The 27,581-nt window shown below is 44.2% G+C and overlaps 1 protein-coding gene across 2 annotated transcripts in view; it reads right to left on the bottom strand.

Moving 5' to 3' along the window:
• Positions 1-96: 96 nt before the first annotated feature.
• Positions 97-27,581, bottom strand: part of ZNFX1 (zinc finger NFX1-type containing 1) — a 28,367-nt gene continuing 882 nt past the window's right edge. The window contains exons 2-15 of one of the 2 annotated variants that reach the window (XM_060119822.1): positions 27,282-27,392; positions 26,014-26,128; positions 19,788-21,596; positions 15,106-15,237; positions 13,512-13,660; positions 12,778-12,927; positions 11,131-11,245; positions 9,805-10,055; positions 8,193-8,332; positions 7,032-7,186; positions 6,508-6,653; positions 4,928-5,038; positions 4,485-4,580; positions 97-3,619 (exon numbers count right to left, since the gene is read on the bottom strand). In XM_060119822.1, the coding sequence (XP_059975805.1) occupies positions 1,181-3,619; positions 4,485-4,580; positions 4,928-5,038; positions 6,508-6,653; positions 7,032-7,186; positions 8,193-8,332; positions 9,805-10,055; positions 11,131-11,245; positions 12,778-12,927; positions 13,512-13,660; positions 15,106-15,237; positions 19,788-21,596; positions 26,014-26,074 (5,754 nt within the window). In that variant the 5' untranslated portion in view covers positions 26,075-26,128; positions 27,282-27,392 and the 3' untranslated portion in view covers positions 97-1,180. The remainder of the gene's footprint in view (positions 3,620-4,484; positions 4,581-4,927; positions 5,039-6,507; positions 6,654-7,031; positions 7,187-8,192; positions 8,333-9,804; positions 10,056-11,130; positions 11,246-12,777; positions 12,928-13,511; positions 13,661-15,105; positions 15,238-19,787; positions 21,597-26,013; positions 26,129-27,281; positions 27,393-27,581) is intronic. The other variant, XM_060119821.1, reaches the window with a different exon arrangement.

Genomic DNA, 27,581 nt, shown 5'->3' with positions numbered 1-27,581 from the left:
TATGGCTTCCTCGTAGGCACTGCCTCCATTCCCATCCTCACTGTCTCAAGCTGCTTGAGCTGCTTTTAACAGTTGAGGACAAACACAGACCACTGATTTTCTCAAATCATTGTTTTTATTAATAGGCTTTATAGGCTAAAGTGCATAGTAAAGACAAAAAAGGAAATGTGTACATAGCAAAGGAATGTTTTCTCGCCAACATTAGAAAGACCTGAGATGCCTAAGTGTCAGTTCTAGGGAACACTGGACTGAGGGAATATGTATGCAGGCAGCAGGCCTGGGGGCTGGCTTCTAGTATGGACCTGGGACCTACAGAAGCTGCTGGCATGCTAACCCTGCCCAGGCAAAAGCTGCAATAGAGGGTGTTGGGACAAAAGGGTCACACTTTGGATAGGCGCTGCTGGTACTAAATGAGAGTTTAGTCGTTTCAAGGCCCTGGGGAACCAGCACAGCTACTGAGCCTCTCCTATTGCAGGGAAAAAAAACCTCAACCATCCCAAAGTTCAAGTCACAGGAAGGGTACAGGGATCACGCCTTAGTTGGCCTGGGCCTGCTACACAAGCCCCCAGCTGTGGTCTATCACACTTTCCCCCCCTCTCAGTGAATATGTAACGTCAGGATTAGTCAGTGAAGTCTTTGTCTTATCACGTGCCTCCATCTCCTGGAATGAAGGTGCCCAAGGAGGAGGGTAGGAGGGATTCTTGTGCTCCTTGAAAGGATAAGCAGTTCATAAACAACTCCTCTGGGCCTCTGTTTACTAGAGTGGAAGTGAGTCTGCAAGTTAGGTCCTGGCAATTTAGAATGAGTCTGCTTCACTGAGCTCCTATCTGGCTCTGGAGCACTGCGGAATAAAACATGTGACTGAGTCAGGATCCAGAGACACTACTAGGTAGCCTAGGTGGAAGCCCCAAACGTGCTTCAGGCAGTCCGTCCACTAACTTGCAGAAAAGACAAGAGGAGAGACCTGTTAACTTTGCTCTCAGTTCTGGAGGTAAAGTGCTTACTCTAGAGCAGGGGTAAATCTAGAAACAAATGTGGGCAAGCCCTAAAAGTGGATCCTTAAATAGGTGCTAAGACTAAAAGGACAGTAATAAAAAACAAACTTCGATTCTTTCATGGGGGAGCCGGCCCCAGCCATATGGTGGCCGGGGCAAAAGGCAGCGAGCGGTATGTCATCTTCCTACATCATCCTCTGGATCTCCTCAAAGTTCATCAGGTTGTTGGCCGTGTCAGACCAGGCAGGGTACTGGGCCCCATCCATCTCCGAAGCAAGCTGATTGCTTCTTTCCAGAGTATGGTTCATGCCCCCAATCACCTCCTTACAGTCAGGACACGTGCCCCTCTGCATGGCTCCCCCACAATCAGTAATCAGATAGATGTGGCCATTGGGGCACTTGAACCAGTGGCCACGAGGGTAACCTATGGCTTTGACGATCTGCACTCGTTCTTCTTCTGAGATGCCCAGGCCAGAGCAGGGAAGGGTGGCTTTCAGAGCCTCCATCTTTCTCTGCACAAGCTGTTCATCCTTCCGGGTGAACTTACATGTCCCCTCGAGGATCTTCCGGACTCTGGAGACCTCTTCTGCTACGCTGCCTCTCACCTTCCCCTCTGCTATCTTGCAGCGGGTCAGCAGGTTCACCAGGTATGTGAGCCTCTGGATTTCACTTTGGATGTCATCCAATTCCTGGCTGGTGAAGCTCAAACGCTTCTTGGCCAGCCACTCATGGACCTGGTCTAATCGAGTCCTCACTTGCTTCTGTTCTAAGACGTGCACTTTTTTCAGGGAATCATATAGGCCAGCCAGGTGGTCATAGAAGCTGATATAATTCTCAACAAGGCCCAGGTCCTTCACTGACAGATCTTTCTGGGCCAGCTTCTCTTTCAACATCAGGAAGTCTTCAGGGAGCAGCTGGTAGAAGAGATTCTTCCTCTCCAGTAGGGCCTTAAGTTGTTCCTGGCTGACTGCGATTTCCCCTGCTGAGCCCAAGATCTTTTCCTTGACAACTTCAATCTCTTCCAGCCGCTGTTTGATGCTGGTTCCATACCTCAGATTTTTGCGGATGGGCACCTGGCAGATAGGGCAGACCTTCAACTTGATGGCAACTTCGTCATCCTTCTCGTTCATGTAGCGGTCCAGGGCCTGCACCTCAAAGATGTGGCTGCAGTCTTCCAGCTGTACAAAGCGGGCATCTGGCTCATCCTCAAAGCCGAAGAAGATTTGGGTGACCTCTTCCTGGTGGCAGACACGGCACTTCTTGGGGCATGGCTCCCCACACAGACCAATGCAGGGGTGGCCACAAGCCAGCAGCTTAGTACAAGGCACGTAGCAGGGGGGTCGGTCACAGGGCTCAGAGCAGAGTCTGGTGCACTGGTAGTGCTGGCAGCGCCAGTGACAGGGTTCCACACAGGGACTGCACAGTTCCCCACACTTCTTCTTGCACTGGCTGTGGACGCAGCGGTTCTGACAGGTCCGCTGGCAGGGCGGGCACTCGCCAATGCACGGCTCCTGGCACTTGTGTGAACAGATGAGCAGGCGATTGCAGGGCTGTTGACAGCGCTCATGGAAGCGCCCTCTGAAGCAGCTGTGGCAGGAGCCGGGACATGGATGCCCACAGTCCAAGATGGTGCCACACTTGGTGGTGCATTTGACTGGCAGGTCGTACCTGAGGTCCTCCACATGGCCACACTTCACCTTTTGGCTGTGCCCACACTTGAGTTTCACGGTGACCTTTTCTGAACACAACCGCACACAGTCTTCACCACATAGGTGGCTGCACCTGTGCCCACATTTCAGGACTTTGGGGCAAGGCTCTTGACAGCAGAAATCTGACTCAGGCATGAAACAAGGGACCATTTGTTCATGGCCGCACCGGAGAATGACTTTGGACACCTTCACCTGACAAGGCTGACACTCCTGAAAGCAAACAAGGGGGCACCGATGCCCGTCTTGGCAGATGACCTTCTGGCATGGCTTCATGCACTGGAACTCCTTGTGCAAAGAGTCATAGGGGTGGCAGGCACGGGTGCAGACGTGCCCACAGCCCAGCCGGAACTCACAGGGTAGGCTGCAGCCTCCTTCGGGCACTTTTTGGAAGTCAGAGGCTTTGGATACTAAAGTGTGGGTAACAGGGTGGTTCTGGCAGCACAGCCGGAGGGCACAGCCTATTTGATTGTTCTCTCGAAGGGTATGGATGATCTTGCTCCACAAGGGCACCTTGGCCAGCATCTGCATGTTTCCAATGCAATACATTCCCTTCTTGGCGCGGGACAAGGCCACGCAGATGCGGTTGGATATCTGGAGAAAACCCACCTTGCCTTCCTGGTTGCTGCGCACTAGTGAGAGGAGGACGATGTCATTCTCCTCCCCTTGGTATTTGTCCACCACATGGACCCTGACACCAGCAAATGTCTTGGCAGGCATCAGTTTGCGCAGGCAGAAGAGCTGCCCGGTATAGGTGGTGAGGATGGTGATCTGGGAGGGCAGGTATTCCTGGCACAGGAAGTACTTGCACAGCTCCACCACAAAGTGAGCCTCGTGCTGGTTCTGGTGGCTTTTGCCTTCTTGGATTTCCTGTTCAGGAAAGTTGTGTTCTACAAAGAAAAGGTTGGAAGAGACCCCCTGGAAAGAGAAAGAAGAGAAGGTACATTCATGGTAGTTTTTTCTATCTTCATGTGCGTTGGCCACTGACCCTGTTCCAGGGAGGGACCTTAGAAGGCTTCTGTATACTCTGTACCATAATCTTTAACTTATGAGCATTCTACAGTGCTGAATGCTTTATATACCTTATCTCCTTCAATACAATAATATTACGAGGCAGCAACCATTACTCTCATGTACAAAAGAAGACCCTGACCCTCAGAATTGATATACAATTTGCTAAAGGTTACACAGCTACTGAATGGCAGAGCTGGGATTCAAAAACCCAGGCCTGTATTCTCAACTTATATACTATTCCTCTTCCTAATAACTAGCTTTTTACTGTTTGTGTTTTGTTTTTGTTTTTGGCCACATTGCATGGCTTGGGGAATCTTAGTTCCCAACCAGAGATCAAATTCTGGCCCCGGCAGTGAAAGCACCAAGTCCTAACCACTGGACCACCAGAGAATTCCCAATAGGTAGCTTGTTCTTTTTTTTTTTAATTTTTAAAAAATTTTTTATTTTTATTTTTTTTGCGGTACACGGGCCTCTCACTGCTGTGGCCTCTCCCGTTGCGGAGCACAGGCTCCAGACACGCAGGCTCAGCGGCCATGGCTCACCGGCCCAGCCGCTCCATGGCATGTGGGATCTTCCCGGACTGGGGCACGAACCCATGTCCCCTGCATCGGCAGGTGGACTCTCAACCACTGCGCCACCAGGGAAGCCCTAGGTAGCCTTTTAAAAAGCTGGCTGTATTCCCTTCTGAAAGCCCTTTTTTGTCCTGAGGAAAATATAACCTCCTAGGTTGCTGACAGCATCAGAGAAAGATCAGGTAGGGCAGATTCACCTTAATCTTCTCGTATTTGAGAACAGAGGGATGGTTTTCCAGATCCTGGTAAACGTGGGGTGTCAAAAGCCGGGCAATCTCAGGGCACATGCGGTGCTGAAACAAGACATGTATGTCATTAAAAACATGGGCAGAGAGTAAAATGGACAGTTTTCTAAAGACTAAGTTGCTAGTGGAAAATATGGGGAGGTAACATTTGAAAATAATAATAGGGAGAAAAGAGCAAAATATAAACAGCTCCTTCATCTGACACAAACTCAACACAGGCTAAACTTGTGGTATTTTAAAACAAAAAAACAAAATAAATCTGACAGAGTCATTTCATTACTAAACTAGCATTATTTTAATGAAATAATAATGCCAAGCTTTCTTGTTGGCATTTGGCAGGCTCCCAGGAGCCTTTTCTTGGACATTTGGTTAGTAACAAAGGTCTAGCTTCTCACCTGGTAGTTCAGACGGACAAAGGGAATGTTTGCTTTCACCAACCGTTCAAAGAGAGACACCTCAAGGTTGAAATTCTTGGCCAGATCATACACATTGGCACTGGGGCGCAGCTGAGAAGAGAAACACGTCTGAGGATTCTCCACTGAAAATGTATTTTCACCATCCATCCATCTACCCACCTATCAAATATTTTTCAAGTGGCTTCTGTGTTCCAGGCACTGCTTTAGTTGTTAACAGGCTAAGGACAAAGAGTGACAAAGGCCATGAAGCCAAGAGATAAGGGTGATGGGACAGAATGCCCAGGGGTGGAGGTTCTTTACACAGGCCTCTCTGAACAGTGACATCTGAGCTGACACCAGCATGGAGGAAGTCACCAGTCATTCAAAGAGCAAAGCCATAACAGGGAGCAGAAAGAAGAGGGTGGGAGCACAGTGAGCAAATGAGATAGATGGTGGCATGAGGTGAGGTCAGAGAAGCAGGCTGAACCCTGAGAATACTGGCCTTTGTAGGCCACTTTAAGAAGCTTGATTTTTTTAAAAAATTTATTTACTATTTATTTATTTTTGGCTGCGTCGGGTCTTCGTTGCTGTGCACGGGCTTTCTCTAGTTACGGCAAGCGGGGCTACTCTTCATTGTGGTGCACGGGCTTCTCATTGTGGTGGCTTCTCTTGTTGCGGAGCACGGGCTCTAGGCACGTGGGCTTCAGTAGTTGCAGGACGCAGGCTCAGTAGTTGTGGCTCACAGGTTCTAGAGCACAGGCTCAGTAGCTGTGGCTCACGGGCTCTAGAGCACAGGCTCCGTAGTTGTGGCTCACGGGCTTAGTTGCTCCACGGCATGTGAGATCTTCCCGGGCCTAGGGCTCGAACCTGTGTCCCCTGCATTGGCAGGCGGATTCTTAACCACTGCGCCACCAGGGAAGCCCAAGAGCTTGATTTTTATTTTAAGTGCAATGGGAAACCACTGGAGGGTTTTAAGCTGGGGAGTAACATGACCTGATTTACTTTTTTGAAAAGATTCACTTTGGCTCCTTTATGAATGGATTAGAGGGTGGCAAAAATGGAAGCAGTGGGATGGGGAACATGCTGTTGTAACAGTCCACTTAAAAGGCCACGGTAGGGCTTCCCTGGTGGCGCAGTAGTTCAGAGTTCACCTGCCAATGCAGGGGACACGGGTTCGTGCCCCGGTCCGGGAAGATCCCACATGCCGCAGAGCGGTTGGGCCTGTGAGCCATGGCCGCTGAGCCTGCGCGTCCGGAGCTTGTGCTCCACAACGGGAGAGGCCACAACAGTGAGAGGCCTGCGTAGCACAAAAAAAAAAAAAAAAAAAAAAAAAAAAAAGCTACGGTAGATTAAAAAGTAGCAGAGGAAACAAATGAAATGGATAATGCTACCTCTAAAACACGCCCCAAATCTAAGAGCACCTGCTCTTAGATTGAACACGGGAGGTGAGGAAAAGAGGTATCACAGACAGCCACTAATAAGCTTGAGGACTGGTAAAGCAGAGACCAGGGTCTTCCTGTCTGATTCCTGACTCCACTCCTGCAGAGAGCCAGCCCATCTTCCAGGGGCCCCTGGCCTACCTGCTGGTGGTCCCCAATCAAAATCAGGTGCTGGCAAGCTTTGCTCAGGGTGGCAATGGTGTGGGCCTCAAGAACTTCAGCAGCCTCTTCCACGATGACGATCCGAGGCTCCACCTTCTGCAGGATCTGGCGGTATTTGGCAGCACCTCGAGTCAAGAGAACAAAGAGACTTCTCTGAGCGGATGTCCTAGACTCACTGGGCCACTGGGCTTCTGGATTGGTGACCCCTGAGCCTGGGTCTGTTACAACCGAGTCCTCACATTCACCCGGGGCCACAGTGACCACTGGATGAGAATGAGTGCTGCTGGGTGGTCTCCAGAGCATCATCCCCATGTTGTCACTGCTGAGGTTCTAAATGCAGCAGAAGCAAGTGGGTGAATTTCACGAAGAGAACCCTAAACACAGCTTGCTTTCAATAGCTTTTCATGGTATTTTCCTCTAACCTACTAAAGAAGTTTCTCTTTACCTGTCCTAGATAATCTGATAGGCATTTGGCATCAGTAGTGAACTCTATGCTTTCTTACCTGTTGTTGTCATTCCTACAACTTGGGCATCTTTCAAGATGTGCAGGTCTTCCTGGAGTCTCAGCTCAGCCATCCTCTCTGCTGACGTGCGGTACTGACGCTCATAGTTGAGGATCTTTCGGCGGGTGTCAGCCTGGTACATTTGTAGCCACAGCCTGGAGAATGTGAAGAACCAAGGAGAGGAAGCCATGTGCTTTTTGAGAAGGTGGAGGAAGCCCCTTCAGTGTGCCCTGTGCATGAAGTGGAACCTACACCCTAGAGGAAGTTACAAGCCACAGAGAAAGGAGAGACCCAGACGTGCAGGGACCCAAGAGTCCAAAATGGCCAACAAAATGATGTGCAGGGAGATGTATGTAAGTGGTCAGGAGCTAAGGAAGGAGGCGGATAAAGAACAGAGGTTAACTACTGGACAAGAGCAAGGGACTTTAAAAGCTTCAAGAAGAATTTCTCACAAACTGTCCCTACTCTATTCCTGCCCGAGTCCCCACTTCTCCCCTCACAACTGTAATTGTGGAGAATTACTTGTAACTCTCCACAAGTAAAACAGATCATGTCACCACTCTGCTGTAAAACCTTCCAGTGGTACTCTTCAGCCCTAAGAGGCCCTGCACAGTCTGGCCCCTGCCTACCTCTCTGCCCTCACTTTCCATTTGTCTGAGACACAGCCATGCTGGCTGCCTTCTTTCAATTTCTCAAACACGCTCCCTCCCCCTTCGAGGCCTTTACCCATGTGGCCCCTGCAAGCTCACCTGTTCCCCCTTCCCAGCTGGTCTTACTAATGCCTACTCATCTCCCAGAGCTTGCCTCCAATGTCACTTTCCTGGATAGCTCAGATTAGATCAGCTCCCATGTTAATATTCTTAGCACTCCTTGCTCTTTTCTTCCTTGGTGTTGATGCCTATTTGTAACTTTTTATTTGTGGAACTAACGGATTTGCCTTCCCGGATAGCCTCTAAACCCCGTGAGGGTAGAACAAAGCGTGTCTATTCTATCCCATGGCTGCATCTAGCACTCAGCTCAGTGGGGTGCTCAATCAATCGTCGGTTAACACTAATGTTGAAGATCTGAAGGGCTTATATTCTAGGAACAGGAAAGGAACCCCCTGGGGAAATTACATGGGCGGGCTGGGGTAGGTGGGGGGGAGGGGGACGGGCACAGTACCTGTAAAGCTGCCAGCGAGAATTCAGGTCCAGCTGCCAAACGTCCTGGATTTCATTGGCCTCGGCCTCAGTCATGGTGTTCAGCTTGCGAAGTTCAACCTTCACTTTCTTCTTCATTTTCTTTTTCTGGCTGCGCTGGGTCTGTAGGTATCAGTACCAGTCAGAGTCACTGAGTAGAGGTGGGCCTGGTTCTAAGCCCGAGGCGGGGGCCAGAGCACATTTAAAAAAAGAGCTGTCATCTCTGATGAACTTCTCTAAGTGTCTCACACTCTCCCGACAGATACTTCATTGCTAAATGAGGGCTCTGGAGCCAGTTTGTCTGGGTTCAAAGTCCCATCTACCTCTTATTTGTTGTGGGACCTAGAATAAGCTACTGAACCTGAACCTCTATGTGCCTCAGCGTCCCCTTCTATAAAATGGGAATAATAATAGTACCTCTTCACAGAGTTGCTAGATTGACTGAAGGAGTAAATACATGGAAAGCACTTTAGAAGAGTGCTGGCACTAGTTATTACTGAACATCTTTGACCACAGTCTGCTTCTCATTCCTAAAACATGTCATGACAGTAGTGGAGGTGCGTCTCTCTCGTTAAATGCCATACAGATCCTGCTAAGATGGTCTTAATGCCGTTCTATCAAGATAGTACCTTTAACAAGTGGGTAAAAGGCACCATTTCGGAGCAAGTGCTCCCCCCTGGCTCTGCATGAGCCTTAGAAGGACTGGCATGCCAGATAGATGTCACAATACTATAGACCCCCCTCTGCTTCAAAACCAAACAATTCAACTACTCCGGAGGCCACATGGCAGAGATGCCCAATCCATGATTCCAAGTACTGGGCTCATGATTCTGTCCCTCGCATAGTGATGTTGAACTGAACTAGGAGATCAGATTCAAAGCCAGCAGACTGGAGAAAGCTGCATTCAAAGCTGCCCTTGAAGTCCCTTAAATCATCAATGGGGTTCAGTGCTCTATTATAGTCAGAGTAAGACACGGTAAATTCTGAGGACCATTAGGTTCTACCAAAGGAAGGAGCAGACAGAAAGTCTGGGCATTTATACTATTCTGGCTCTAAGAGAAATATCAAATTTCAGAGTGATTGAAGGATGAATATTCCATCCAGTCTACATAGCTTACTTCATTCTATTTTACTTGAATCCTCTAAAATCTTAATGCACAGACTTGTTTGTAGTTGAAAAGAGAATATCCATGAAAGCACCAAGCACTGAGACCGTAAGTGTTTGATCTGACTCATATGTGCTGCGCTTCTCTAAAAGTTCAAGAGAAGCACTTGGCTACCTGCTTCCTGTCTTTCTAAGTTAGCATTTCTTGCCAGGGCCCCTCTAAGAGGCCATAATTTTTATACTCTTGGAAACTGGACCTATCTTATACTAGGATTAGGTTGTAAAAGGGTAAATTAAGCTAATTATGAGGATGAAGTGAATACATACAGTGCAACAGAAATGAGTGGAAATCAGGGGCTGTGGTTCTGGTCAGAACAGATGCTCTCAGGCCTGTTTCAGGAGAGTTACCCACACCCACCTGGCAATAATAACTGAACTCCCATTTCCCGCTCTGTTAGGACTTGCAGGGGCCACAAGGAAGTGAGCTTACCTCCCACTCTCCTGCAGCCTGCTCCTGCCCGGCTGCTGTCCCGGGGCCATAGTTGTCTAGCCTCATGGCCAGAAGCACTTTAGCCAACTCCTGTACTGCCCCATTCTCTTCCTTCTTCCGCCGCCGGGGCCTCACCACCTCTTCCTCCTCGATCATCCGGTCTGCTTGAATCAGTTCAGCCTCCTCTGCGATCTCAATCAGCGAACCCTCCTCTTCCCCTTCTTCCTCCTCCTCCTCCCCTTCTGCCTTGGCTAAGAGAGGAAAGCAGGAAGGACAGGGATGGAGACGCTTGAAGCCAAAGGACGAAAAAGGGTACCTATAAGAGCTTAGATGCATGAAGACATTCTTAAGGGGTTTAAGTGGTTACCTCTGGGTAGGGAAATGGGAGGAACAAGAGGGGAGAGAGACTTAGGTTTCCTTGCATACCTTTTTGTTACATTTAAAAAATCACATGAATGTATGCCTTTTTAAGGAAGGTTTTACTTATGTCAAATACATATACAAAGGAAAGTATACAACGTAAATGTGCAACTTAAAGGATTATAAAAGTATATAAAATGAACATCCAAGTACCTTCCACCCAACTTAAGAAGCAGAAAGTTACCAATTTCTTTGAAGACCTTTGTGGGCTCTACTAACCTGAATTCTAGATTAGTCATTCCTCCCTTTTAACTTTATCACATATATAATGTATATATATCTTCAAACAACAACCATCATCTAGTTTTGACTTTTCTGAGCTCTATATAAATGAAATCATACTGTATAGATCAATATTTTCCTATAACTTGCTTTTTTCATTCAGCATGTTTTTGAGAGTCATACATATTGCTGTATATGCTGTAATTCAATCCTTTTCACAGCTGTATCCATTATCTGAATAGATTGTAATTTATCCATCTGGTGTACAAATATGGATGGATATTTGAGTTCCTTCTGCTTTTCTATTATCATAAAGTGGTTTTGTCAATTAATATTGCCATCAGCCTCACATCAGAGTTCCCACTGCTCCACATTCTTTCAATGTGGGATTATATCAAACATTTTAATTTTTGCCAGTCTAGTAGGTGTGTAATAGTATATCATTGTAGTTTTCATTCCTCTCGTTTCTAATGAGCACTTTTCATGTTTATTGACCATGAGGATTTATTTTGTGACGTGCTTATTAAAAGTCTTTTATCTGTTTTCCTATTAAGCTATTATTTGTCTTTTTCTGATTGATTATAGCTCTTTATAAATTCTGGGCATTACTTTTAAGTCCTGCTCTTCTAGTCTTTACCATATTCCACCTTAAGATGTGATTCTAGGTAGACATGCACCTCTTACCTGTATTTTCAGGTCCTGCTGGAGCAACACTTTGGATGAAAGAACCAATACCCAGACCCAGCCACTCCAGCATCATGGAATGCTTCCTGCCCTGGAAGCAAATCCATTCGCTATTCTGAGGAAAGAATTATTAGTCATGAGAATTTTGTGACAACTAGCATGAGGAAAGGTCTTCCCAAAGGATCAAGGGGTAATTCCCTTAAAATTCTCTTAAAAACGCAACATTTGGGCAACTGGATCATTTAATATGACTTGCATAGATTTAAAAACAAAAACTGGGCTTCCCTGGTGGCGTAGTGGTTGAGAGTCCGCCTGCTGATGCAGGGGACACGGGTTCGTGCCCTGGTCTGGGAAGATCCCGCATGCCGTGGAGCGGCTGGGCCCGTGAGCCATGGCCGCTGAGCCTGTGCATCCGGAGCCTGTGCTCCGCGGCGGGAGAGGCCACAGCAGTGAGAGACCCGCATACCGCAAAAAAAATAAAAATAAAAATAAAAAATAAAAACAAAAACTTCCTGCCTCTTTTGAAAAACTCAGGAGCTATGGGAGCAATGAGCCTGCATCCTAAATGGCAACAAATGGCTGAAGTGGGTTGCTGCCACCCCTTCTCCAGTTTGCCTCAGTCCTTGCTACTTCCCAACGCCTCACATCTAGCCTGCTTCAGTCCTTTATAGGACTCTGACTGACCCTTTTAGGCTTTGGGGCTTGAAACCCTGGAAATCACCAACCCATTGATAGTAGAGCTACCATCTCACTAGATTCCTGGCCAACCACTTAACAGAGATTGTGTCAGGGACTTCCCTGGTGGTCCAGTGGTTTAGACTCTGTGCTTCCACTTCAGGGGGCATGGGTTCAATCCCTGGTTGAACTAAGATCCCCGCATGCCGCGCAGTAGAGCCAACAAAGAAAAAAAAATACACAGATAGCAGATACTTCTTATAATATCCGTTGAAGGCAGGCATTATTATTATTCCTGCTTGACTGCTGAGGGACCTGAGGATCACACTGGCTCAAGTCACAAGTCTGTGTGACCAGACTGTCAAGTCCCAGGCCCTCTATATGTGCTAGGTTGCCTCGTTATGATTTTGTTTAATTTAACAAGCACTTAGAGCACACTTATTAAATCAAGAGGTTTACAAATATTGACTTGTTTATTCAATAACAATACTATAAGAATTAAGTTGATCTGTAAGAAACTGCCATTTTTGCAAGTTAAATTTAAAAATATTGGCAATTTCATGTGGTTGAACTTAATGTTATTATGTGCACTTTTTTTTTTTTTTTGCCACGCCTCACGGCTTGCGGGATCTTAGTTCCCCGACCAGGGATCGAACCCGTGTCCCCTGCAGTGGAAGCTTGGAGTCTTAACCACTGGACCTCCAGGGAAGTCCCTATCCCCACTTTACAAAAGACAAAACAGGAACAAGAAAATTAAGTAACTTGCCTAGAGCAAAATCAGTATTCACATCCAGCAGACTGGTGCCAGAGTCTTGTTTCTGACTAGTATATTCAGCTGCCTTTTCTCACAAAAAGGAACTTTTCACATCACAGCAGCATCTTAGCAGATTATAGCTAATGCTTTGGACTGCTACTTCTGCTGCCAAATATGGGGACAAGAGAGATGCTTGTGCCCCACAAGATGACCCCTACCTGTATTGGTCCATTCATGAGGCTTTTCCAGTGTTGGAGGGAGATGTACTTCTCCAGATGCTGTTCCCGTAGTACGCCACGCATGGTGCACTCCAGGGTCTGGGCCCCTTCATGCAGCTCTTGCTCTGACTCTTTCATTTGTGTCATGATCTATCAAGAACAGAGGGAAAGAAATGATGAAGAAGTATTATCATGCCCCAAACTCAGTCTCTGCCTTGAGGGAAAACAAAGCTAACACAGGAACAGCCAGTCTTTAAACCAAAGGATTAATATCTAAAATGTCTAAAAACCTCCTACCAACTAGTAAGAAAAGGAAACAAATAATACAACAGAAAAACAGGCCAAATATACTGTGGTAGAGACCTCTCTCTTTTTTCCTTAGTAATAAGAACTCAAAGTTTTGGTTGGGCACAATGCTGCCCAGCTAGAAGATGATACTTACCTGGTCAACAGGCTGTAAGAAAAAGTGCTATGGGTGGTTTTGGGGAAGTAGCTTTAAGGCCCTGGCAGGGGCTGGGAGGGGTGGTGTGCCCTTTTCTGTCCTTTCCCCATCTTGGATTATGAGGGCAAAGATCACACCGCAGGATTACCCGAATGGAATGCTGGAAGGAACCAGGGTCCTTCACAGCATTGTGGAGCCTCCCTATCTCCCCTGGACTGCCTACCCAGAAAGCCACTGCCATCTTGGTTATCTCTCCCTTGAGCTACCTCAGATCTCCAAAGCTGGCACTTACACTCATGTAGGCCCTTCGGAGGTGCATGGGGAGGTTGCGGCGGAATTCCCGCTTGTTCCTCAGCTCCCTCAGGGTGAACTGCTTCAGGATTTCACTGTTGCTCCTTCCACCTACCCGCACAATGCTGGTCTCTTGACATTTATAGATGCCTGTGGAGCAAAGTAGAGCATGGAAGAGTTAAGAGGAGCTATGCTAGATTCTCTCAGGTGAGAGCTGTGTATGTTTGGGATGTTGTTGCAGCTGGTCCCTTAGGGTACAAACTGGTACTTACAGGGAACCTACCCCACCAGCGAACAAGAAGGCCCCAGAGATGATGTGACCTGCAGAGCAGTAAAGTGTAAAGGCTTTAGAATCAGACACTTGGGGACCCAAGTCTCGTCTGCACCACTTACTGCTATGTAACCTGGGGCAGGTTACTTAAGTTGAGCCTCAGTTTCTTTGTCTGTGATTTGAAGACAGTAATATTTTCCTTATAGGGCTATAGTCTGGATAAACGAGAGAGTATCCTTATAGCTCCTAGGGAGGGCCTGGCCCAAAGTAAGCATTAGTAAATGTTCTCTATTATTCACTCTACAGGTATTTACTGATTGCTTATTATGTGCCAGCCATGTGTTAGTTTCTGAAGATACAGTGGTCAAAACACAGGCTCAGTTCCTCGTTTGTTCTTATGTCTCACAGTCTACCAGAGAAGATACATATTAAACATTTTATCATAATAAAACTTAATACTATAAATACATGCTAAGAGTGTATAACAGGGGACCTTAACTAGTTTGGGTGGGGTAGAGATCTGATTTTTGAGGATCTAATTTAAACTGATACTCTAGGAATAAGGAAGATTTAATCTAGATGAAAGGAGGATATGAAAGATTAGAAAATAATAGTCTAAGCATTATTTTCCAAAGGAAAAACAAACACTTATTCATTCATTTATGCAATTAATATTGTTTGAGTGTCTAGTATGTGCCAGGATCTCTGAATACAGCAAGAAACAGGACCAATCTACTTAGTGTTTATAGTCTAGGGTAGAGACACATACAAATAAATTGGTACATATATGCTAATTAAGTATTTGAAGAAAAAAATACAAAAGGAGTCTTAACCTTGTCTGGGGCCAAGAGGGCAGGTCCACATGAAGTGAGACCTGAGGAATCAGCTGGAGCCATCCAGGCTGGATGCATCAAGATGCAGACAGCGGGAGAAAGAAAAAGTACATGCTAGGCAGAGGGAACAGCATGGGCCAAGGGAGAAGCTGGAGAACTCAAGAAACTGAAGACAGTCAGGGTTGCTGGAGTTAGAGAGAACAAGAGAAGAGGTAGGAGATGAGGTTCAGAATTAGGCTGGAGCAAACCACACACAGCCTTCCAGGTTGTGGACTTTATCCAAAGAGCAATAGAAAGTTACTGAACTTGCTGACGGTTCAACTACAAATGTCTTAATAGAGAACTTTTTTTTTGGGCCACACCACACAGCCTGCAGGATCTCAGTTCCCTGACCAGGGGCTGAACCCAGGCCACAGCAGTGAAAGCCCAGAATCCTAACCACTAGGCCACCAGGGAACTCCCAACAGAACAATTTTGCCGACAGATATTACCTTCCAGAAACTGGTCCAAAGCATGATTAGTATAACACACAACCAAGATGGGGAACTTCTGGAGGTTAACTTGCCAAACAGCCTCGTTGGTTAGAAGGGCCTGAACAATTTTTAGACCCACATAGGTTTTGCCTAAAAAACAAGGAAAAAGGAGAGTTAAAAAACTTAAGAGACTTTCTAAAAGGAGTAATTACGTACAGCAAATTATTATTATTATTTAAAAATTTAAGGTAATATATTGAGATGGTTTAAAATCCTAGAAGCGCAAATGGGTGTATTATGTCCTCCTCACTCTTCTGTCCCCAGCCACCTAGTTCCTCTTGGAAGCAACCAGCGTTACTAGTTTCTTGCGTAACTTTCCAGAGGTAGTCATTCTATGCACAAACAAAAACGAATATACAGTCTTTTTCTAGCCTTCCCCCTTCTTTTTTTTTTTTTTTTTTTTTTCCCGGTACGCGGGCCTCTCACTGTTGTGGCCTCTCCTGTTGCAGAGCACAGGCTCCGGATGCGCAGCCTCAGCGGCCATGGCTCACGGGCCCAGCCACTCCGCGGCATGTGGGATCTTCCCAGACCGGGGCACGAACCCGTGTCCCCTGCATCGGCAGGCGGACTCTCAACCACTGCGCCGCCAGGGAAGCCCCCCACCTTCCTTTTTAAAATACAAACAGTAGCAGACTATTTTCACTGTTCTATATCCTGCTATTTTCACTTAATATATCTTGGAGGTAGTTCTCTATCAGTACATAAAAAGAATCCTCTTTTTGTTTTTCAGGGCTGTAAGGCATTTTTTTAGCCAGTTTTCTGTTGATGGACATATACATTGTTTCCAATCTCACATGGCAAGTTATTCAGAAATGCTTTTTTTAAAAAATAAATTTATTTATTTTTGGCTGGGCTACTCTTCGCTGCGGTGTGTAGGCTTCTCATTGTAGGGCTTCTCTTGTTGCGGAGCATGGGCTCTAGACACACGGGCTTCAGTAGTTGTGGCACGTGGGCTCAGTAGTTGTGGCTCGCGGGCTCTAGAGCGCAGGCTCAGTAGTTGTGGCACATGGGCTTAGCTGCTCCGCGGCATGCGGGATCTTCCCGGACCAGGGCTCGAACCGTGTCCCCTGCATTGGCAGGTGGATTCTTAACCACTGTGCCACCAGGGAAGCCCTAGAAATGCTTTTAATATACCACAGTAGACTTGCCTCTGTGATAGGAGTGAAAAACTCACAGAAGTCAACATTGGAGTTAGAGTTATGGGCTCATTAGTAAATGGCCAATAATTAATTGTTTACAAACAGCTAAATTCTTACATTGTGTCAAGCTGAGAAGGTAGCCACTGTCCTAAAAAATACTCAATGTTGAGTGAGCAATACAAGAAAATAAAATTTCAGTACAGCTGAATACTTTTCAGTATAGATAAATAACAATTTCTTGCTTCCTTTTCTTTCTTCAAATAATATGTACTGAGTGTCAAACAGGTGTTAGACACTGGGTTAGGTGCAAGAAATACAATGGTGAGCAAAACAGCCATGGTTCCTTCCTGGACCTGACAGACTTGCAGAAGAGAAAGATAATTAATCACACAAAGAAATGTAAAAATCACAAATGTGGGAAATGAGAAATACATGGTAGCAAGAAAACAAATAATTGGGATTCTGGCCTACTCAATGAGATTAGAAGAGGCTTCCCTGGGAAAGTGATAACTGAGTAAGCACGGGCAAGGGGGAATAGGGATGGACTGGTTGGGAGGTTCCTGACATCTTCCAGTGAGTGAGGACAAGGTCTGGCTCCAGCAGTTGAGATAAGTACACAGACTGGGGAGAAGTTTCAGAGGTAAACTTGATTGGAACTTGATAATGGTTTGGCTGGGGTGGGGAACAGAAAAGGATAACTCCTATGTTTCTAATTTGGAGGACTGGATGGCTAAGGAGTCCTTCGGAGGAAAGAAAATCTTTATAGTTCAATATTTACCCCATCCTCTCCTACTGCTTCCTTCCCCTTAGAATGGATACTTTTCGGGATTTCCACCTCAAAAATGACCCCCTTTGTCACATCCCTCTCAAACTCACAGGTAGGCTGTTTCTTAGTAGCTGTGTGTGTGTGTGTGTGTGTGTGTCAACCTAGCGTGAAATGATTACATTACTATACTTGGAGCTAAAGAGTCTCAATTCAAATGATAACATTAGGGGAAATTAGTTGCAACATGCATATTTTGAATATACAAACAGCTCCTATAAATCAGTAAGAAAAAGAAACCATTCAACAGAAATATGGCAAATACGAAAAGGCAATCCACAGAAACAGTTATATAAACTTTTTTTTTTTTTTCTTTTTGCGGTATGTGGGCCTCTCACTGTTGTGGCCTCTCCCGTTGCGGAGCACAGGCTCCGGACGCGCAGGCTCAGCGGCCATGGCTCACGGGCCCAGCCGCTCCGCGGCATATGGGATCCTCCCAGACCGGGGCACGAACCCGTATCCCCTGCATCGGCAGGCGGACTCTCAACCACTGCGCCACCAGGGAGGCCCAGAAACAGTTATATAAATAGCTAATAAAGACAAGATAAAATATTTAACCTTTTTTTTTTTTTTTTGTGGTACGCGGGCCTCTCACTGTTGTGGCCTCTCCCGTTGCGGAGCACAGGCTCAGCGGCCATGGCTCACAGGCCCAGCCACTCCACGGCATGTGGGATCTTCCCAGACCGGGGCACGAACCAGTGTCCCCTGCATCGGCAGGCAGACTCTCAACCACTGTGCCACCAGGGAAGCCCTAATCTCACTCTTGATTAAAGAAATACAAATTAACCACTGTGATACACATTTCCAGAGGGCAATTTGGCACTATCTATTAAAATTACTAATTCACATATTCTTTGATTCAGTTAGGGATTTCTCTCCTGGATATATTCTGCTTCTGTGTGAAATGACTCACAAACAAGGTTGTTCACTGACCTATTGTTTTTATCAGTAAATCTTTCATAGGGAACTGGTTAAAGAGATTATGAGCTATCTATACAATGGAATATTATGCAGCCACAAACAGGAGTGAGATAATACTTATGCACCAGTATGAAAGGATCACCAAGAATATTTTATAAGTGAGCAAAGCAAAACATATGCAAAGTGTTTTCTAGCATAGTGAGTCAAAAAAAGTGGGGGGAAATAAATATAAGTATGCATTTGCTTGAATATTCATAGAATATCTCGGGAAGGATAAACAGGAAGACAATAACATTGTTTGCTTTAGATAAAGGAACTGAGTGGGATGGTGGGAGGAGAGAGACGTGGAATTTTTAAAATATTTGAACCATTTTTTATTAAAACATAAAGTTAAAATTAATGAGCCAAAAACTCTAACCTCTCAGATCAGCAAAAACTGCTGATGAGCAAAGATTAATAACATACAACAATGCTGGAAAGTATATAAGGAAATGGGAACACTAATTCATTCTCGGTGGCAGTACAAACTGATACATCCTTTTTCTTCTTCTAAAGCCCTGAAAGCATCACTTTAATTATGCAGATTTTCCCATCATATGGGTGTTTCTTATCAGGAAGAACTTTCCATTTTGTTACATTAATTTTTTATCACGAGTTGCCATTATTTTATCATTATTTTTAAAGAACCTCTTCCTGTTTTGTTTTTTATTTTTTAAATATTCTTTTGGGAGGGTAATTTAGCAGTACCTACCCTAACTATTAACGTGAATTCCCACATTAGGAAAAAAACTACAGAAATAATAAGCAGAGTACTCAGAGATAAACACACACAGATATAGATTATGAATACTTATTAAGCACTGTCTATGAAACCAAAAAAAAAAAAAAATCTTGGTGCATTCATGCCATGAATGCAGGGATGGTAAAAAAGAGTGAGGTATATTTCTAAATGTGACTGCAGTGTAAAGAATGTAAAAATACCCCTAACATGTTATATACATATATATAAATTGTAGGCCAATATATAGAGCATAATCTTGTTTTTGTTATTTAAAAAATAGGAAAAGTGTGCTATGTAAACTTATAAATACACGTAAAGACACAAAGATATATCAGTTTTAACTTTGAAAAACATCTCAAAAGACACATGTCAAACTGCTAATAGTAGTAGCTATCATCTCAGAGGAGGATTAGAGAGTGGCACACGGGGAGGAGGATGTAGAGAGGTATATTTCCAAGAGAAGCAAGTTCAGTGTGGTAGATAGAGAAGCCAGGAGCCGGCTTCTAGACTGCCTGAGTTCTAGTCTTAGGTCTGTTACTTGTCACCTGTGTGAGCTTCAACATATTATTCAACCTCTCTTTGCCTTAGTTTTTTTCATCTATAAAATGGAATGGTTTCTACCTCACAGAGTTGCAATGAGTTAACAGATGCAAATCATATACAGCAGTATTTGGTGTCCAGTGCTATTATATACTTGATATTATTTAACTTAAATTTATGTAAGATCAAGCAAATTAATATAGCCTGTGACGGAGCAGAAGTAATGCATCTCCCTAAGTCTGACCCCTCAGCAGTCTTACTACGCATACCAATAGGTCCTCACTGGAAAATCACTATGAGGAGCTGCTTTTTAAACAAGTTCAATGCCCATTCCAGGGGAATGTTTTAAACTGAGACATTCCAGAAACCTAGAGTCAAGTCTCCCTTGCCTATCTCATAGGGCAAATGTCATGTGCTCTGAAAAATTTTCTCTTACCTGTTCCAGGAGGTCCTTGAATAATAGCCAGTTCTCTTGTGAGAGCAAACTGCAAGGCTTCCATCTGGGAGTCATCCAGCTTCAGGGTTTCTTTTGAGGGCCACTGGCTGGGGTCTAAGACATTAACTCTGGTATGTCTCAAGCCCTCAGTATTCCTCAGAGATTCCCCAGTGGCAGAGGGATTCTTTATTAAGGGAGTGAAATCGTATCTGCCCCCCATTAGTAAGTACCTTGGCTCCTTCACATAAGAGTCACACTCCACGATGTTCCTCTGGAAGGGGATGTCTTCCTCTTGGACTTCCTGGAGTCCTTCCAGGACGTGCCTATAGGCCTCAAAGTATGCGGTTGTCTCCACCATGAGGAAAGAGTCAGAGGGCTGGACATCTGCTAGCAGCTGTTGGCTCTGCTCATTGAAACAGAGCTGGACAATTCCTCGGCAGAGATCTTCCTGCTCCCGATTAGACACAGTGGCAAAAAGAAATGTCTCAAAGTTGTCCTTGGACATGCACACCAAGGACCCATAGAGCAATCGCTTGGAGTTCTGCCAGCGAACGAACTTCAGTGGCTTTGTGTCAAATTGCACCTTGTAGACAATGCCTGTTGACGAACACACGGGGGTGATAATCCTGGTATCAAAGTAGATTCGGATGTCATCAAACTTTCTCTTCCTCAGGCCTTGGTCTTCAAAGCTTTGGAGAAGTTCCAAAATGCCCTCTCGCAGGGGTCTGACAAAATCCTCTCGCAGGAGTCGGAAGTGGGTATCCAGATAGATAGCAGTGCTGTCGTATTTTCCAGAAATGATGTTGGGGCGAAGGAATGGCCTCTCATCCAAGTGCACTTCATTGTAAGTGGGGTAAATGGGCATGGTCCGGTAGCTCTCAACATGGTCTTCTGCCTCAGGCTGCACAAGAGTGTAGGTGTCCACTCTTAAAGTGCCCTCTCGTCTCTTTTCCTGCAGATGTTCGATGATGGTCTGGACCTTTTCCAGGTTCTTCTCTGTCTCTTCTCCTATGTCAACACCAGAGGCTCTCAAAGCATTAAGAGAAGCTGGCAGGAGAGAAATGAGCATGGAAGTTTCCTGCACAGAGCTGGCAGGGAAGACACTTACAAGGTCCTGGAGGAGGGAGATGATGTTGCTAATGTGTTCTGGATACTGGTTTCGAACATGGGGGCTGGATTCAGTGATCATCCCTACCACATAAACCGGCAAGCAGGCTTTGAGGAATCTGGAATTCTTCAATATGCCCAGAACATGGAGAATGCTGTGGCGGTCCATTTTGGAACTGCAAGCCTTCCGAAGAACTTGGCAGATGAGCTCAAGGAAGTTGGACTTCATAGAAGAATGAGACAAGAGCTCCTTCAGTCCTAAACTTGTGGCAAGTGTGATGACCACCTCAGAGGGATCTTTCTGCAGAAGACTTTCTAGGAACTTGTAGCCCAGTTTCTTCACCTGCTGTGGCTGTTCTGCAGGCTTTTGGTGGGGGCTCCGCCACTGCTGAAAGTTTTCATCAGATCGTGGTGGTCTGCGGTTCCTTCCCTCCTGGTTGCCACCTCTCCACCTGGTGTCATTTTCCTGACCATGTCTTTGGCCTCTAGGTTCATCACTGGCACGCCCCTCCTGGCTTCTCCTGCCCTGATGTGGGTTCCTGCCCACAGCCCCAAACCTCTCCTCTCTTTGCCAATGAGGAACAGGATGGTTGTTGGCCCTAGGATGCCTTCCGGGCTGGTTGGCTCCTCCTCTGAGAGCACTGGCTGGTGGATTATCGGCCTGATTTCTAGCTCTTGGTGGTAATTCTCCATCCATAGGCCCTAAACACAATGGGAATTTTGGGTAAGCACAATGATATGAACATACTTTCATTTTCCAAAACAACTAAGCAGCTTAGGTTTTATTTGGAGAGAAAAAAGGTTTCCGACCAAGTCGTGATAAATATAAACTAGTTTATAATGTTTGTTGTATATATTACAAAAATATTGTTTTTTCAAAGGGCGCAAAAGAAAAAATAAACATTTGTTGAGTGCCTAATACATGATGGAGGATAACTACTCGTTTAATCCTCACAAGCTGGGATTATTTCAGAGGCTCAAAAAGGTCATCTCATTGCTTTCAGTCTCTTGCCAGTACCGAAAAACAGTGAGAGCATGAGTTTCACAGCTAAACAGATCTGGTTCAAACCTTGGTCTAGGTACTTCCTTACTGTATAACCTTGGCTAAGTTGCATAATTTCTCTAAGCTTCACCATCTGGGTTGCTGTAAAGATTAAATGTTTACAAAATGCTTAGTATACTACCTGACATATAAAAAGCTCTCGTTAATGTTAATTACTAGCAGAAATACTAATAATTTTTTATTGGGAATACCCTATTGATTTCTAGGGCCATTGGTTCTGCCTCTAAACAATTAGGTCATAGGCAACAGAGACGTCAAATGGGATAAAACCATAAAGGGAAATGCTTTTTGAACATTCCTCAGCATCAGATGGCAAAGGGGGAAGGTAGGGCTTCCTTTACCAAGATGTTTTTGAGCCAAATAATAGATTGTGAAGGAAACTGAAAAATAAAACTCAAGTTCTATTTCAGAAAACTGAGAAATGAAACTCAAACTTTGATTCAGGAGGCTGAAAAATGAAAATTAACTTTTCCTCCTTTCTGCAGCACGAGTTCATCGACCTAGTACTTATATATTCCCAAGCCTCACACAGGGAGGTGTGGGGAGAGGGAGGAGACATACCCAGCACACAAAGGAAAGCTAACATCATCCTGTGGCTGAAGCTGAATTTGTCTTCCTTGATCTGCCACACATTTCATAAGTGACCTTTGGCCAACATACCCAAGCTCTTTTTCTTTCAATTTCCTTTTCTCTAAAACTGATTCTAGAGCTGACCCCACTTAGCAGAATGACTTGGAGATTTTAAAAACAAATAAACAAAATAAGACTGTACGCCACGATTGGATGATAACAAATGTTATGAAAGTTTCAAATGCACACCATATTCAAGATGATTGTACCATTTCATGCCGTCAGATCCTAAATCCACTAATGTATGTTTCCTTGTTTTGTACATTGTAGAGAAAATTTTAATGTGACAAGATAAAGGAAAATTTGGTAAAATATAAATACTGTAATACTGAACTTTAAATTTTTATAATTGTTACTTTTATATTTACTTTTCAAACTCCCAAGACATCATAAGAAAGTCCTACTTTTGATAATCTGATCTGATTAGAAGACTCAGTGTTTTGGAAGAATGGAAAATTGTATCATTTCTCATCCTTTCAACATTCACGTAGCTCATAAAATAAAGTTCGACAGTTCTTCCTCATTCGTTCCATGACTGAAACTCAGAAGACATGTTGCAAACTTAGGGAAAGGCAAGAATCCATTCAGTTTAGTTTCGTTTTAGAAAGTTCTGAGCAAACAGAATAATCACTACAGTAGAGTGATACTTTCAGAACTAACTTTGCTTTGGTGCCAAGGACTCTAGACATGTGCTATCAAATACATGGCAACTAGCTATGTGTAGTTATTAAGCATCTTAAATATGACTAGTCTGAATTAAGATGTGTAAAATGACACATGGAATTTTAAAGACTTAACGGCAAAAAATGTTAAACACCTCATTAAACTTTTTTATATTGATAACATCTTAAAATGATAATATTTGAATATTTGGTGGGAGTCAATACAAATATTAAAATTATTAAAGTACTATGAACACTAATTAGAAAAGGTATGTGCACCCCTATGTTCACTGCGGCATTATTTACAATAGCCAAGATACAGAAGCAGCCTAAGTGCCCATCAACAGAGGAATGAACAAAGAAGATGTGGGGTGTACACAAACACACACACACACGTATATACACATACATATATACATACATATATATATAAAACGGAATACTACTCATCCATAAAAGAATGAAATCTTACCATCTGCAACAACATGGATGGACCTAGAGGGCATTATGCTAAATAAGAGAAAGACAAATACTGTATGATTTTACTTATATGTGGAATCTAAAAAACCAAAGAAATGAACAAACACAAAAAAACAGAAACAGAGTTATAGATACAGAAAATAAATAGGTGGTTACCAGAGGGGAGGGAGGTAGGGGGAGAAGATAAATAGATGAGGCAAATTAAGAGGTACAAACTTACAGTTGCAAAATAAATGCATCATGGGTACGAATTGTACAGTGTGGGGCATATAGTCAATAATTATGTTATATCTTTGTATGGTAACAGATTGTGTAACAATAATCACTTATTGTGATTACTTTGAAATATACAGAAATACTGAATCATTATGTTGTGTAACAGGAACTAACATAATGTTGTAGGTCAATTATACTTCAAAAACAAAGTCATAGAAAAGGAGATCAGATTTGTGGTTTCCCGAGGCAAGGAGTTGGGGGAGGGGGAAATGGATGAAGGAGTCAAAAGGTACAAATTTTCAGTTATAAGATAGATAAGTACTAGGGATATAAGGTACAACCTGATGAATGTAATTAACACCATTATATATTATATAGGAAAGTTGTTAAGAGAGTAAATCCTAAGAATTCTCATCACAAGGAAAAAATTTTTTCTATTTCTTTCATTTTGTATCTATATGAGTTGACAGATGTTCACTAAACTTATTTCAGTAATCATTTCATGATACATGTAAGTCAAATCATTTATGCTGTACACCTTAAACTTACACAGTGCTGTATGTCAATTATATTTCAATAAAACTGGAAAGAAAAAAAACTCCAAGAAAAGTACTATAATAGTAAAATATATTCAATTATAATAAATTGATATTATTTGGATATATTGGCTTAAATAAGACAAATACCAAATTTTATTAAATTAAGTTTTTAAAATGTATGTCACCTGTTTCTTTTTGTTTTTAATGATGCTACTAGAAAATTAAAAATTAAGTTTTTGGCTTACATTATGTTTCTACTGGATAATGCTGCTCTAAACCAGTTACTTCCAGGGACTTCCCTGGTGGTCCAGTGGCTAAGACTCTGTGCTCCCAATGCAGGGGGCGCAGGTTCGATCCTGGTCAGGGAACGAGATCCAACATGCTGCAACTAAGATCTGGCGCAGCCAAATAAATAAATATTTTTAAAACCCCAAAAAACGGTTATTTCCATTTCTGACACCTCAACACTACCTTTGCTAAAGTGAACTGCACCCATTTAGAAGCTCTCTTAAGGAAAGGGGACGGTCGTCTAGTCTCAGAGTAATCCATGTTGTAGCTAGGGAATAAACCATTCTTTTTCTTTTTTTTTTTTTGGCAATGCTGTGCGGCTTGCAGGACCTTAGTTCCCCAACCAGGGATTGAACCTGGGCCATGGCAGCGAAAGCATCAAGTCCTAACCACAGGGCCATCTGGGAATTCCCAGGAATAAACCATTCTTTACTTGAGAGGTGCAATCTATTTTGGTGGGCCTGCTCATTCATAAGTAACTCAATTTCCTTCCCATTACAGATTTTCTTCAACTTACAACTGGGTTACTTCCCGATAAACCCACTGTAGGTTGAAAACATTAAGTTGAAAAACCATTTAAGGGCTTCCCTGGTGGCACAGTGGTTGAGAGTCCGCCTGCCGATGCAGGGGACACGGGTTCGTGCCCCGGTCCAGGAGGATCCCACATGCCACGGAGCGGCTGGGCCCATGAGCCATGGCCGCTGAGCCTGCGCGTCCGGAGCCTGTGCTCCGCAACGGGAGAGGCCACCAACAGTGAGAGGCCCGCGTACCGCAAAAAAAAAAAAAAAAAAAAAAAAAAAAAGAGAGAAAGCATTTAATAAACCTAATCTATCAAACATCATAGCCAAGCCTACCTTAACATGTGCTCAGAACACTTACATTAGCCTACCGTTGGGCAAACTCATCTAACACAAAGCTTATTTTGTAACAAAGTGTTGAATATCTCATGTAATTTACTGAATAATGTACTAAAAGAACAGGATGGTTGTCTGGGTACAGAATGGTTGTAAGTGTATTAGTTGTTTATCCTTGGGACAGAGTGGCTGACCAGGAGCTGCGGCTCACTGCCGCTGCCCAACATCACAAGACAGTATCTTACCCAGGAAAAGTTCAAAATTCAAAATTTGAAGTATGGTTTCTACTGAATGCATATTGCTTTTGGACCATCTTGTAAAGTCAAAAAATCGTAAGTGGAACCATCATCAGTCTGGGATCACCTGAAGGTAGAAACCCTCGCTCACCTCTGTGGTTAATATGAGGATTCCTGGGCCGGGCCTCCGGACAAGGTCTTCGGTCCTCCATGTCTGAGTCACCTGATTTCTTCCACGTTCACGTTAGTTTCAGTTGTCTGGAAGTCTGCACAGGTTGACAGTTATCAGTGCCTTTTGAAATACAGCATCCAGCAGGAAAAAAACCCAAATCGTATCAAGCTAATCCTTTCTACCTCTACATCTTAATGATTCGTTTTAAGAGTCAAACATAGATTTTAATCATGTGCACAAGTGTTCAACTCTGCGAATGCTCAATACAAAACACTAAATTCACAATTTAGGATCAAATTTCAAAGGATCAAATTCCCCCTTCCCTTTATCCTTGTACTTTCTTGGGGTTAAGGGAGTGTCATCAATTCCCATTCAAAACTCCTGTTTGGTTTATGCCTTTAGCCAAGATACTTAATTGGTTGCTAGGTTTCATTTTCCTCTCCTATAAAGCAAACAAATATTGTTGCCAGGACAGAAAGAAGTACATTTTTATTAACCCCCAAACCATGTATTTACCATTCCATCCAGCATTTACACTATATAATACTCTACAGCTTACAGTACTCTATAGTACATAAATAATTAGTGAGCAGTTATCCCTATACTACTCCTTGGAACACAGCCAAACTGATTAAGCCCTCCGCTCTACTGAATCAAGAGAAAGAAATTACATGTTTCAATAACCAGGCGGCTTAGCATCTACGGGATGTAAAGGGCTAGGGAAAGAGTGGCTGAGAGTCCTCAGCAAAGGGACTTTTTCGACTGTCCCTTTCACTGCGTTTTAAAACATTCATAGTTGGAAACTGTGAATAGATCTGGCATTACATGAGGAGTATCTTTTACCCTCATCAGAGAAAGGAGTCAGCAGGAAGGAAAGGAGTCCCTTTCCTTCCTGCTGGGAATATTTTTGGTGAATCTCATCCCTCATCTTATCAAACCCAGCTCTCATGGCAAGGGTTCAATATTTAGAGGGTTTTTTGTTTGTTTAATTAGAAAAAAATGCTCAGAGGAAAATTCCTTCTTCCTCTTGTTGAATAGAAACTCACAAATTTTCTGGGATAAAAGAAACAGAAGAAAAGAAAAAAGAAAGGCAAGGAAAGGGAGGAGCAGAGAGGAACAGGAAATGCTACCACAAAAGCAGGATAGAGCGGGTTTCTTTGGGAATCAAGGCCTAAAAGGGCAGGATGCAGAACATCAGTGACGGTCAAGCTGCTGTAGTGGTCCAATTAGAGAGGAATATTAATTACCAGGATGGGATGAAAGAGGTTAGAGCTGGGTTTCAGGGGCAAGTCTCCAGGGTCCTGAGAGAGTATAAGAAAGGATGGAGGAGTCCCTGGCACCCAGGCGCCCAGCAGGTCCTGATGGAGATACTGTAGGGTCAAGGGAGAGCCAGGGCTGTGTGCGGCCGTGAAGAAGGTGCCAGGGCAAACCTGAAGCGGGGAGCCGCTGGGGAGGTGGGAGACGGTGGAAGAGGTTTGGGGGCCTCAAGGAGAGGGTGGGGCGGAGCTCAGCTGGGGGCTGTTTGCTAAAGTGATGAGGGCCTGGAA

The sequence above is a fragment of the Mesoplodon densirostris genome, chromosome 16 (assembly GCF_025265405.1).
Source record: "Mesoplodon densirostris isolate mMesDen1 chromosome 16, mMesDen1 primary haplotype, whole genome shotgun sequence".
In the NCBI taxonomy this organism is placed as follows: Eukaryota; Metazoa; Chordata; class Mammalia; order Artiodactyla; family Ziphiidae; genus Mesoplodon; species Mesoplodon densirostris.
The sequence above is the reverse complement of the archived record's forward strand: the minus strand, read 5'-3'. Positions and strand labels throughout refer to the sequence as shown.